Source organism: Mus musculus, chromosome 1 (genome assembly GCF_000001635.26).
Source record: "Mus musculus strain C57BL/6J chromosome 1, GRCm38.p6 C57BL/6J".
Lineage (NCBI taxonomy): Eukaryota > Metazoa > Chordata > Mammalia > Rodentia > Muridae > Mus > Mus musculus.
Genome location: NC_000067.6, coordinates 40,804,831 through 40,818,840, shown reverse-complemented (window position 1 = coordinate 40,818,840; position 14,010 = coordinate 40,804,831). Strand labels below are relative to the sequence as shown.

Sequence of the window (14,010 nt, the reverse complement as noted above, 5' to 3'; positions counted from 1 at the left end):
AATGAAGAATAACTTTTCACATAGACAGAGACATGATAACACCAGTGAGGGGGGTCAGGGGCACTGGGCACTTCTTCAAGCCTTGACAAATAACATGTGTAAGCTCCAGACACAATACAGGGACTGAGGACACCATCCAGTAATGATAGAGACACCACAAGGCCATCAAATGACTAGACAATGTGAAACCAGCCACCATCACAACAGCTCAAAAACACAAAGAGGAGCTTCTAAATAAAACAGGTCAACCCTGCTCCAGCTAACCCTGACCACCAGAACCTGCACAAAAATAATGTCTGGCACATAATACCATGTAGTAATCAGACCTGTGTTGAACAAATTAAGAATAAAGATAAAGAATGCCAAATTTTGATCAATTCACATGGCTTGCTATTAAATGGTAATGTTACTAACAGAGTGGTATTTATAGTGACAATGATAAAAAGTTATTCTGTGTGAAAACTGTACCAAACTCTGATGTGGACCCGCCTGCATGCATGTATGCACACATGCACATACACACGCATCCAGGACAGGAAACATTCCACAAGGGAGAAGCCATGATGAATGGTTATGAGCTGACGATGTCCTATTCTGAATGAAGGGAGCATCATAGGAGTGGCTGACACTTATTGAATAACAATATGGCAACTATTCTGTTGCATACTTATGCTGTTATCTCTATCAGTTTTACTCACAGCTGGATGAAGTGGCTTCTATTTTTATGCCCGTTTTACAAACCGGTTTGGAGAAGCCATTGTGAGTGCTCTTGGTTCAAGTGCTGGGGCAGAGGCTGAGCATGAGCTAGAAGGTTGGTTTGTAACTCCTCACAGAGGCTGGCCGAGTGCCAGTCCCTATGACACCTTCTCTGTGCAGCCTGAATCTGGTCCCCAAAGGAGGCACTTGGTGCCATGGAGACATTTCAGCTGCTTGGAAAAATTCATTCCAGCTTGGCCTTCCCTTTTATATTGTTAGAACTTACACCACCCTACAATCTTTTATTTCCATCAAAGTATTATGCTGGAAAGTTCTGTTCTGTGTGTGTGTGTGTGTGTGTGTGTGTGTGTGTGTGTATGTATGTGTGTGTGTGTCTATGTATGTGTATGTGTGTTTGTGTCTATGTATGTGTGTGTGTCTATGTATGTGTATGTGTGTTGTGTCTATGTATGTGTGTGTGTGTGTGTGTGTGTGTGTGTGTGTGTGTATGTGTGTGTATGTGTGTTGCCTTAGATATACTGTGATAGTTCTATGAGGGCAAGAATTCTAGACTTATCCTGAAACATTCAGACTAGTGTAAAGTCAGGTATACTGCAGGCACTTGGTAATTTTTTTTAAAAATTGTCCCAGTTGATACTTTGATACTGTCTTCAGAGCAAAGGCCCCAAACTTGGAGCCAAAGCAATTATATTTACAGACAAGAGGCCTAGGTGGGCTCCCTGTGACTAGGAACACAATTACAAATGCCCAGTGTAGACATAACACACTTCTAATCATACTTTCCAAATGACAGGGCATAGTTATTACTGGTAGACCTGTAACATAAGGAATGGAGGGATGGCTCAGTGGTTAAGAGCACTGACTGCTCTTCCAGAGGCCCTGAGTTCAATTCCCAGCAACCACATGGTGGCTCACATATGTAATGGAATCTGATGCTCTCTTCCAGTGTATCTGAACACAGGTACAGTGCACTCATATACATAAATAAATAAATCTTAAAACAAAATTATTCACTGAGAAGTCATCTAAAGGACATGGAATGATGTACAGAGTGTCTTTGCATAATAAAAATAAGACACAATTTTATAAAGGACTTGAGCCACCATGATATTGGTGTTTGTGTGATAGGTCCTGGAACCAATGGTTCTAGTCCCACAATATTGAGGAACAAATATGATTCTAAAAAGTATATGGTTTGGAGCGATAGTGTTTAGGATGGATGTCTGAAAGTCCCCAGTGGTCTTGTTAGAGGACATTTTGTGTGTATGTGCCAACCCCACTTCCACTGCCCAGGATACCTGTCAATATCTAGAGACAATTTTTAATAGTCACAAGTGAAGGGTCACTAATGGGATACTGGGTGAAAGCTAGGCTTCTTGTAGACCATCTAGCAATGCACCAGATCTTCTCCACAGCACAAGATCGGCCAGCCCATCATGAAAGGATGCCAAGATGAGAAGCCTTGCTCTGCTGTTCCTCTGGGGAAGGGATTCCACTTTTGAGCAGCAGGCGTTTTTGCGGACAGGGAGATAAGAACCTGTCCTCTCTAAAGAAATCCAGGCCACACTGCTGAGCATGATGGCGCGGTCGTATTTTCAGAAAGCAATCACTTCCCAATCCAAAGAATTCGTGAATAAATTTCAGATAATACAAAACAGCTTCCTCTCAAAGGGCAGCTTTTAACTGCAACTTTGGTTCTGGGTCCTAGGTACGCAGAGCCAGTTCTTTCTTCAGGAGCTCGGTGTTGGGTTGTGGGGCCGCTACTCACACCAAAACCACTTGTAGCCTGTGTTGGGGGCTCTCACACAGAACATCAGCTGTTAAGCAGGGACTGTGGACACTGTGTAATATATGATGAGTCTGTAGTCATAGCTGTGTGGGGCCAAATGTTTGAAAGAATAGCCAAAAATCAAGTTGATGTTACCATATTTCCAAGTTCTAGGTACTCGGCATTTTGGGGAAAATGACTAGATATATTTTCTATTCAATCTTGAAGTGTATCCCTTTTTCTAATTAGGTAAATTTGAAGTGTTCGAAGTATTTGTTAAATTTAGAACCATGTCCAGAATCGGCATCCATTGACAAGCAAAAATTAATAAATATAATAACCTGAAAGTTGATCTACAAGTGGAGAATGGGAGAGCTATCTGGTGAGATTAGATACCAAGGATTTGCTACTGTGTCTCCTACATTCTCGAAGCATTTGCTTTAACCCCACTCAAACTGAATTCAGGCCCCTGCTAGATCAAAGAGTCAAATGCCAGGACATGCATTTCAAAATGCTGTTTTGCTTCCTGCAGCACAGTCCGATGAGTTTGTGTGGTTGTTTGTGTGAGGCCCCGCCCCTCCGTCATGCTGAGCCCTTATGGTGGCTATTCCAAGCCCCGGTGTTGGCTAACTGCATGGGTGGCTCTCACCTTTCTTGTCCCAGAGAGGGTTCCATTCCCAGCACTCGGTGGCCCCGCCCCTTTATGAGGGACAAGGCTTCTTAATCTGTCCCTTAGGAGAAGGAAAAAGAAAGGATGCCAAGACTCGGACTTGGCTCTCAGGCCGATTCGGAGGCCATAAAATGTGCAGGAACAGGAAATGAGTTCCCCAGGGCGGGTGAGAAGGGCACTGCCAGAAAAAGGAGCCTCAAGTTCAATGTAAGAATAAGCAATGAGCCAGAATGTGCTGTAGAGCAGAGGTCTGGAGTTCCAGGGGGGAACCAGCAGGGCAGGCGGTTTGGGGGGTAGAGGAAGGATTCAGAAATAGCACCCTTGTTGGGCATCTACAGCAGAGCCCTTGGTGAGGTGAGGCTGTCCTGGTCATTTGAGCAACTGCATCATTAGCTCGTGGTCCAGTTCCGTCCTGTGCTTCTTGGTCCTTCTCATTCTGCGTCTGTCATTAGAGACCTTGTCTTTTTGCTCTCCCTCTGATGGCTCTCCTGACAAAGCCCTGTACCGCTGGTGACTATGTCCCCAACTATGCTGCACCTGCTTTTATCCTTGCTTCTTGCCCTATTTGTACCAGACGCACTACCACCTTTGTTCCTGTGATTGTTTTCTGAAAGATTGCATGTGATATCAAAACTCACCCCTGCCCTTTCTCACGGCTGACTGCTGTGTTGACGGATGCTTCTTAGAAGCAGGTTTGGGGCTTCAAGCTACTTATTTTCAAGCTGGTTCCACGATCAGATCCAGCTAAATAAATCCATCCGATCCCAGACTGTTGCCTCATCTTCCACTTCTAACCACGTCCTCTTCCTCTTCATCCGCACACTTCTGCCCTAATTACATTTTCTTACTTGAGAACCATTTGGTGCTCAAACCTAGTAGGCAGGCACCTGGTCTCAAACATCTCAGTCAGGACAAAGTAATATAGTGCTATATTTTATTCTCCACTCACATAGCTAGAACTGTAACCTAAAGAATTAATCGAATTATGAAAAACATTATATAAGGATCAAATTAATTAATAATAATTATAGTTATAGCAACATATTATAATATTATAATTATACGCATGATAAGTATATATTTTATATAGTATGTACTATATAACTATACATAATATATAAAATATAAATAGTATATGTTTTATATATAATAAATATAAATAGATTAGAATATATCATATAAATATTATATAATTATAGTATGTAAATTATAATATTTATAATATATTTTACATTTTATGTATATAATAAATATATATTAACCTTAAGGTTGTTTTGATTTGCATTTCCCTGATGATTCCACCTCACACCAGTCAGAATGGCTAAGATCAAAAATTCAGGTGACAGCAGATGCTGGTGAGGATGTGGAGAAAGAGAAACACTCCTCCATTGTTGGTGGTATTGCAAGCTGTTACAACCCCTTTGGAAATTAGTCTGGTGGTTCCTCAGAAAATTAGACATAGTATTACCAGAGGATCCAGCAATACCTCTCCTGGGCATATACCCAAAAGATGTTCCAACTGATAATAAGGACACATGCTCCACTATGTTCATAGCAGCCTTATTTATAATAGCCAGAAGCTGGAAAGAACCCAGATGCCCCTCAACAGAGGAATGGATGCAGAAAATGTGGTACATTTACACAATGGAGTACTACTCAGCTATTAAAAACAATGAATTTATGAAATTCTTGGGCAAATGGATGTATCTGGAGGATATCATCCTTAGTGAGGTAACCCAATCACAAAAGAAGTCACTAGATATGCACTCACTGATAAGTGGATATTAGCCCAGAAACTTAGAATACCCAAGATACAATTTGTAAAACACAAGAAAATCAAGAAGAAGGAAGACCAACGTGTGGATACTTCATTCCTTCGTAGAATAGGGAACAAAATACCCATGAAAGAAGTTAGTTTGGAGCTAAGACGAAAGGATGGACTATCCAGAGACTACCCCACCAGGAGATCCATCCCATAATCAGCCACCAAAACCAGAAACTATTGCATACACCAGAAAGATTTTGCTGAAGGGACCCTGATATAGCTGTCTCTTGTGAGGTTATGCCAGTGCCTGGCAAATACAGAAGTGGATGCTCACAGTCATCTATAGGATGGAACACAGGGCCCCCAATGGAGGAGCTAGAGAAAGAACCCAAGGAGCTGAAAGGGTTTGAAACCCTGTAGGGTAGAACAACAATATGAACTAACCAGTACCCCCAGAACTTGTGTCTCTAGCTACCTGTCTCAGAAGATGTTCTAGTCAGCCATCATTGGGTAGAGAGGCCCCTTGGTCTTGCAAACTTTATATGCCCCAGTACAGGGGAACAGGAACGCCAGGGCCAAGAAGTGGGAGTGGGTGGGTAAGGGAGCAGGGCGAGGGGAGGATATAGGGAACTTTCGGGATAGCATTTGAAATGTAAATAAAGAAAATATCTAATAAAATTAAATTTAAAATAAATAAATAAATAAACATTAAAATATATTGTAATACATAGTTATAATCAAGTATATAAATACACATTATATATAATACCATTACATATTATATATAATATGATATAGTATAATAGTATAGTATACATATATTATTATAGTGTAATATATAAAAATAATAATTCATCAAATTATAAAAACATATATAAAGATGTTCATCGACAGGCAATGGCAAATGTTAAAAATTTTGAGAAATCATTAGAAAAAAGCTGGAGGAATGTAAACTATCATAAAACAGGGGGGACTTTTACATCCTAGTACATGCAATGCATAAGACTACATAGCATATAGGCATGTAAAAAGGACAAGAAAGAAAAAAAGATAATGCTCAAAAGGCATACTGGCAGGGGGCAAGCACACAGTGCATTTCTGAGTGTGCTGTTCAAACTGGATCCCACCTTCTGCTCGTGTCACCCTAGAGTCCTCCAGCTTTCCTTCATTTGGTGACCGAGGTCTACAACTTAGTCATGTTTCTTACTCCTTCTCAGTGTTCTCTTGCATGCTTATTCTGCCTTGGTGACATTTTAGCAGGATGCCAGCCCCTGGGGTGGATTTCTTCACTCATCTCTCTCAAGTTCTCACTTCCTTCCTTCTTCTCTTCTCCTCATCTGTTAGAGTGGCTAGAAAAACCCAAAGTTCTATGTCCTCAACTTTGGAACATGCAACAGCTTCATGAATAAGGACTAACAGGAACCCACAGTTGGCTGATGTTAATAAAACATGCATTGACAGATGAATGTCCACTTGTGAAGGAAAGGGGAAGCCTGGCTCCCACACAGCATCATCATGGCTCCCATGGTTCCCACAGCTCCCACACAGCATCATCACATCTCCCACACAGCATCATCACAGCTCCCACACAGCATCATCACAGCATCATCACGGCTCCCACACAGCATCATCACAGCATCATTACAGCTCTCACATAGCATCATCACAGCTCTCACACAGCATCATCACAGCATCATCACGGCTCCCACACAGCATCATCATGGCTTCCACAGAGCCATCATGGCAGCAACCCCCATCTTCTTTGTTCTCTGGCACTTGCATTCTACAGCATCGCTTTAGAGTGGATCTCTCCTGTCTTTCTGCTGCTGGTTTCCCAGCAAACACTTATGATGACATTTACACGAGGGCAGAGGAGACAAAAAATATCCAATATATAAAATATCCAATATATAAATATATATGAAGATGGGGCAGAGGATGGCTCACTGCTAAAAGTGCTGGAGACTGAAAAGCATAAAGGGGAAAAAAAAAAAGCAATGCTTAGTAAAGAGGCAAAGCCCACAAGAATCCAAAGAGGCTTAGGCCCCATCATTCATGTGCTTGATGGAATAGTGATGCGTGGATACTGTATAGTCCTGAGCCAAACAGACAAGACCCTCCCTCATTCCACAGAGCTTAGGACAGAGTTCATAGAAATATGTAAAAGAAGTAAGTACACAAGTAAACAGGAAAATGTGTGTTTTCAAGGACAGAGTTAAGGATGTTGTTAAAAGAGGAAAAAACTGGCCTACTCTTTGTGCACATAGATGTGCTTGGGATGAGAGAGGGTTAAGGAGAGATCAACAGTCGTGCCCTGGGCAGAGAGGACAGATTGTAGAATCCAAAGTTCAAGCCATGTGCATATTTAACTTACCAAGGTAGAAAGGGAGGGAGGGAGAGACAAAGAGAGGGAAGGAAGGAGAGAGGGAGAAGGGGAGAGAAGGAGGAGAATGGGGGAAGGAGAGAGGGAAGGAGAAGGGGAGACAGGGAGAAGGGAGGGGAAGAGAGAAGGGGAGGGAGGGGCAGGGCGAAGGGGAGAGAGGGGAGGAAGTTGGAGGGAGGGGGAAAGATAGGGAGGGGAAGGGAGAAGAGGAGGGAGGGAGGGGGAAGCAGAGGGAGGGGGAGGGAGGGGGAGAGAGGAGAGTTTGAGGGAGGGGGAGGGGGAGGGAGGGGAAAAGGAGAAGAAGAGAGAGGGGTCAGAGGAGGAGGGAGGGGGAAGAAGAAGGGGGGACAGAGGGGGAGGGAGAGGGAAGAAGAAGAGGAGGGAGGAAGAGGGAGGGGAAGGAGGGGAGGGGTAAAGGAGGGGGAGGGAGGGGACAGGGAAGGGATGAAGGGAGGGAAAGAAGAGAAGGATGAAGGGAGGGAGGGAGAGGGAGGAGGAGGAAGTTTCACATATACAAGGCCTTGAGTCCCATCTCCAGCACTCATCAACCAAGAAAGCAGGAAACTAAGCCTGGAAGTTTAAGGTTCTTTTTCACTTAAAATTAATCAAAGTGATTTATCACTGAAAGCATCGGATTGATCTGTTGGTGTTGCACATGTTAGGCAAATGCTCTACCGCTGAGCTGTCCCCAGAGTCTGACAGGAAGTTCGATATGAAGCCATTCCCCACAGAACCGTATTCCCTTGTTATCAAGCACCACGCTGATTTCTAGAACCACCAATATGAATCAAAATCAAAATCAAAGAAGACTAGTCTGACTGAGGGGCTAGAGGCTGAAGGAAGTGATCATCTTAAGCATAAGAACACCCAGGGGTGGGGAGGGATGCCGCAGACATTGGAGATACAGGAGAATATCGATTCAATCAGAGTTGAGTGATCTTGAGAATTAACAATTCACCTATGTCCAGTCTGTCACCTCCAATGCAAACGAGTGAACTATAATGACTGTAAACATGAAACATGGAGAGAAATCTAAACCCTGCATGCAGATCTCCAGTGGGCTCACTTCAGAAACTGAGAATTAAGCCACCTTTCACTAGGCATGGACACCCATTCTCTTGCGTAAATTTGAGAGTGATGATTTTTTTCAGATTCTTTGAGAGTTAAACATATTTAAAGGAAACACCGAATCAGAACCAAGTGTGTACGTGGGTTTCACTGTGATGAAAATGTAAAAAACACACGCTTACCGCTGCTCTCTTGACTTCCTTGTTGTGTCTCTGAGAAGGGGAATGTCTGTGTAGTCCAGGCTAGCCCTGAGTTCCCCCCAGCTGCCTCCTGAATACAGTCATGTATGACCAAACTCAGCTTCACTGCTCTTCACAGTGCACTCAGCAGTGTAGGTTGCAAGTTATGGTAAAACAGAAGCCAGAGACATGAGTCTTTGTGTGAGGTCTACCAATAACCAGCTGTGTGAAAGTGGGCTGCTACGATTTCACACAGAAGTCAATACTGACCAACAGTCATCCTAAAACTCAGGTGAGTGCAAACTCCTTATTAACAATTTTCTAGGCCATGATATTTCACACTTTACAAATAATACCTCCAATTTAGTGAGAATGGCTATAATACTTGGTAATTACGAAGCTACGTAGAATTGCCTACAAAATAGCTTTGGGGTCTGGGGACTATGAGCCTCATCAAGGAGGAAACACAAACACAAAAGTCAGGTGGGCTGCTGGTCGGGAAACAAAGGACAGCGTTGTTCATCATTATGAGATGACATGAAATGCACGTCTTAATTCTCTTCTAGAATACACCTTTGTTCAACTTTGTCCTTTTTACTCTGTTTTCAATAAAACTGTTTGAAGTGAATGTGGAGTTGCATATGAACACTAAACAAGAGTTTGGTAATTTTTTTTTAATTGGATACAATTTTGTTACTGGATCCAAATTACTGGCACAATCATTACCCACAGTGCTGCATAATAATTGTAAGTATAATTGCAGCAGGATTTCCACAACATGCATTTACTCTCCATTCCCGACATAATTACTATGCATGGAGGACAACACTTCGTTTTCAGACTTCTCCACTATCCTCTTAAGGAACAAAGTTTTTGAATGGATGGCATCTAGGATACTTCTCTCACAGAAGAATCACACGTATGAGTGATAACGATGATCTTAGATATTAAGGAAATGACCCTGAGTTCTCGAAGTCCATCCCCCCCACATTACCTCTTAATTCATTATATAAAACTAAGAATCATGGCGAAGGAATAGCTTTGTGACTCTCCCGTAACAAAAGTAACTTTTTATGCTCTTACCTGGCTCACCTATGCCTTCTGCTATCAGTGAGAGTGTCTATGCCCTGCAGGACACAGGAGCGTGAGGCAGAAACAGAGGAGATGCCTTCCCAGTTTTCAGTGGGAAGGAACACACACTGTGGCCATTGTCCAAGGCCATGCCATCTTTTGGACAAGCACAGCCTTGGGGCATCTCATCGTCATCTTTCTTCCCATCAGACTAGATACATATTCCATAGAATGTCAAGGGACTGTTACAAAGACAGATGTTATTGCCATTCATAAACACAAAAACATAATGTACGCCTTTTTTGACAGAAAAAAGAAAAATAGCTGAGCTATGAGTCACATGGAGAGCTCTTAAGTTTTGAGATGGTTAGTGCTACGTGTCAGACTATGGTGTCTGGGTCACATGGAGGTTGGAGGTTCCTGTGAAAGATTCATTTTTGAGATCTCATTACCACTGACTTTGGTTTGAGTCTAGCAGATCACTCTCCATAAGTGAGTGGGCCTCATTCAATAACTTGAAGGCCTTAAGAGCAAAGACAGGTCTCCTGAGGAAGAAAGGCTTTTGCCACACAAACTAAAGGTTTGATAAGAGTGCCCACCCTGCCAGCTTCCTCAACAGACTTCAGACATCCCAGGTCCACAATTACCGGGTCAAATCCTTAAAGTCAATAGATAGACAGACAGACAGAAAGGCAGACAGATGATAGTCATAGATATGTGGATGATAGACACTTTTTATATATCTCTCCTCTTTCAGTCCCAACTTCCACACCTACGGTTTCATCTAGTTGTGAGCTATGAAAACTCAGAAAAGCAACATGCCTCTAGCAACCTTGCCTACACTTCTTCTTACTATTATTATTATTATTATTCCATAAATGGTACAGCATAGCAAGGAAAAGATATTTATTCAGTTGGTTCAACTCTCTAGAACTTTGGCTAGTACAATTTTAATCAAACCATTATACAAATTGGGAATTTTTTTCAGAATAATACATTTGACTCGCTGTAAAGTAATGATAGTTTGTATCAATCCTTCATTTAGCTAATTAAAAAATGTGCTAGTCAATTCAATTATTTCTAGTCAATTCTAATGATAGTCCATATAGTAAACAGGGTTACGTCACTTTTTCTGAACAGGGTAGTATAATCACATTTCATTGGTAACAATTACAGGAACAAATTAAGCAGGATGCAGACTACAGTACTTTAGCTATACGCAGGAAGCAAGCAGCTCTTCCTGATAAACACCACTATCTGCCATTTCAAAACTACATTTTTAAGTTATTTGCATCAAGAGTGAACCACAATAGCTCCGACTTTCGATCAAGATGAATTCTAATTAAACTTATAAATGATGTGTTAAAATATTAATGCTTTACATTTAGCGGGTTAATATCAGATGAGGCATTATAATTGCAGATGTTAAATTATCTTTAATTGTCAAAACTTTTCAGCTAGCTGGTCCCAGGAGGCACCTGGAGGTCAGGAATACTTACTAATTGCGGAGTCGTAGGAGGTGGAGTTGTGCTCTCCCCTCATGAAGGGGTACGGGGACAGGTAAGCGTGTGTGCAGTTCTTGGATGGTGGCTGATTGGCTAGGAAGAAGAGCAAAGTAACGGTGTCCATTACTGAAGGCTCAGGGGTGATGTATACCTAACAGAAGGGGACCCAAGAACCAGGGAGACAGTAAAACAAAACGATGGCCAAATTGGCATGCTCAGAACCCTGCCCGAGGAGGACATCTCTGCTGAAAACACCCGGAAATCGAAATGAGGGTTTTTCTCAAACAACTGAAATTCGGTGGGAGAAACACACATTCCCACAGGGCTGGAGAGCAAGGATTCAATGCTACACCTATCTTTACATCATCTCCCTACCAACAGGATGCCTGACACAGGAGATATTCCTAATATTCATTTTAGAAATCTAGTAGAGTTGGGGTTGACCTTGACTAGCTCAGACTAACAGAACGTTTCCTCTTCATCCATCTGAACGTCACGGGAGAAGACACAAATGAGGGAACACTAAAAAGTGGGAAGCCAAACAGAATTCCAGTGTTGGAGGAAACCAGAGGAATAACTTTTATGGGAAACTTAAAATTTGTTCCATGTGCACTAGGTTTCAAAACCGAAGTCTGCATTCTGACTGCGGTTAAGATGGCAGAATCTGTAAGAAGCATGAAAAGTCGCTAGGGATTTGGGCAATCTGGTGACAAGTTACAGTGAAAGAAGAAGAGCAAGGGGGACAGGAGAGTTTGAAAATGAGACTATAATCTGAACTAGTTATTAGGCTAATAACTAGTTTGTTGATTGTTGAAGATAATAAAATGACTACTAGATATTTTCAGTGAACTAATTTTTTTTTCAAAGATAAACAAGGCAGAAGAAGTACAGTTCAAGGATTTCATCCTAATCTTCAGGTTTCTGAACTTCAAAAACAGAACTTTGCATTTCCCTATAGGAATACAAACATCAAACGGAAGACGCTTCTTGATACTGCCTACAAACTTGGGTGAAGCCCAACTAAGGCAGCTTTCATCTGTTACCACTAGTAATTAAGTTTCATTACAAAAAATAAAAAAAAAAAAGATTAAAAGAAAAACTCTTAAGCTATGAATATAAAATAATACCTCTATTTCTGGGCTTTTGTATTTGAAATTTCAGTTTATAGCCAAATGAAGTTCCAAATCACTTATTTGAAACATACCAATAATAGACACTTGAAAAGAGACTACCCTAGACAAAAACCTGCTTTTTTAAATTAGAGGCTGTTTATTTTAAATATGGGTAGAAAAACAGCAGGTACTCGAGTTTTATTCTAAATATCCAGAACCCTACTTTTATGTGAGGTTAGAAATTATCCCTAGAGTCACTTCTCCTGTAAAGAAGGAACCTGTTCATGACCGTTTCGATGCCATGGAACCAGCGCTAGACACTGCACCATTAGGAATACGATCCACTTGAACCTGTTTGTCTTTGCCTGAGACAAAGGGAGAGGAACAAGGCCAACTGCACTTACTGTACCAGAACTTCCAGATGTTGGAGTTGTTCTCCTCCACAACGCCACTGAACCAGCACCTCCAGAAAAAGCCTTCATGGTGAAAAGTGATGTTCTCTATCTGCACAGAAGAAATGACCCGCTGTCATTCCCCGAGAGTGGTATCAATCCTGCTACACCTTATTTCCTGTGGTCCCCAGTGATGGCCGCTAGCTCCCCATGAAACTCTCCTGGAAGACACAGACGCCCCACTGCTATTCTTCAAGACAATGCACGAGGCTGCCCTCGTTGAGACTAAGAACATCGATCGGTATTTTGAAGAAGAAACGCACATTCTGTTCACCTGAACACCTGCCCACTTCAGTCGCGAGAAGCCAATAATCCGATCCAAAGGCTACCAAAAACAACAAAACCCCCAAAGCTCCGAAGAGAGCCCCAAAGAAAACGGCAACGTTTAGTCTCATTTTCCAATCGACTGGTTGCCTTCCAAATGAAGGAGCAAGCTGTAAAGAGTCAACTGCTCAATAACAACAAGTGAAGAAAGAAAGCCACTCTCGACTCGGCTAGGTCTGGGGAGCAGGTCCTCGCTGGAGCTGTGGTGGCTTCTCATTTCCACCCTGTCCCTTTGCTCTCCCTGGAGGGGCTCCAAGCCAGCAGCTGAGAATGGCAGGCTATTTTAAGATACTGATTGAGGAGTTGCTTGCTCCCATGGGGATCAAAAAATAGCTGACCTTCCCCTGACTATAAAGAGACGAACCAGGCAGGAGCGGGCTCGGATTATCGTTGTTGCTGTTGGGTAATCCATACAAGTGGAGAAGGAACTGCAAGAAAATAGTGGGCTCTGTTCTGCCCTCCTGCTTGAGCGTCTGGACAGGTCCCTCTTAGCTAAAATGAGCATGACAGTCAGGAGAAATTTTTGAGGCTCTGGACAATGTAAATTGCCACTACCCAGAGCCAAGAGAGCTTTCCAAAACAATAGAATTTGTAATTCACCTCTTAATTACTTGTGGACATTCAGGGGAAGAGGAAATCTAGGCTTGGCCTAGGTGTATAACTCATACATTCAAATGATATGTAAAAATCACTTGATATTCAAAATCAAATGAGGTCTAATATCACTTATAGCCATGGCAATACAATTCCTTAAAGAACAAAAATTAATGTTATTTAGCCGCCGATAGGGACATAAAAGTCTGTTTTCTGGTAGCTCACAAACCAGTTTGTTCTAAATAACTATCCCACAGCTGAATTTACGTTTCCGATATATTGTTTTCTGGATTTCCTTATTTTTTTTCTTCACCTTTAGCATCTGATTTTCCTGAAACATAAACCATGCCCGCTATCCATGCAGACGACGCAACAGAAACAACTGTGTGCTTACTTCTGCCC

General features: G+C 42.1%; 1 protein-coding gene across 3 annotated transcripts in view; it reads right to left on the bottom strand.

Annotated features, from left to right (window-relative positions):
* The window catches only part of Tmem182 (transmembrane protein 182), a 51,315-nt gene extending 38,047 nt beyond the window's left edge, over positions 1-13,268 (bottom strand). Inside the window, exons 1-3 of one of the 3 annotated variants that reach the window (XM_017321461.1) lie at positions 12,954-13,268; positions 12,648-12,742; positions 11,121-11,219 (exon numbers count right to left, since the gene is read on the bottom strand). In XM_017321461.1, coding sequence (XP_017176950.1) covers positions 11,121-11,219; positions 12,648-12,720 — 172 coding nt within the window. In that variant the 5' untranslated portion in view covers positions 12,721-12,742; positions 12,954-13,268. Of the gene's footprint in view, positions 1-11,120; positions 11,220-12,642; positions 12,743-12,953 lie in introns of all 3 variants that reach the window. The other 2 variants (NM_001081198.1, XM_006496124.1) reach the window with 2 other exon arrangements.
* Between the last annotated feature and the right edge of the window lie 742 nt (positions 13,269-14,010).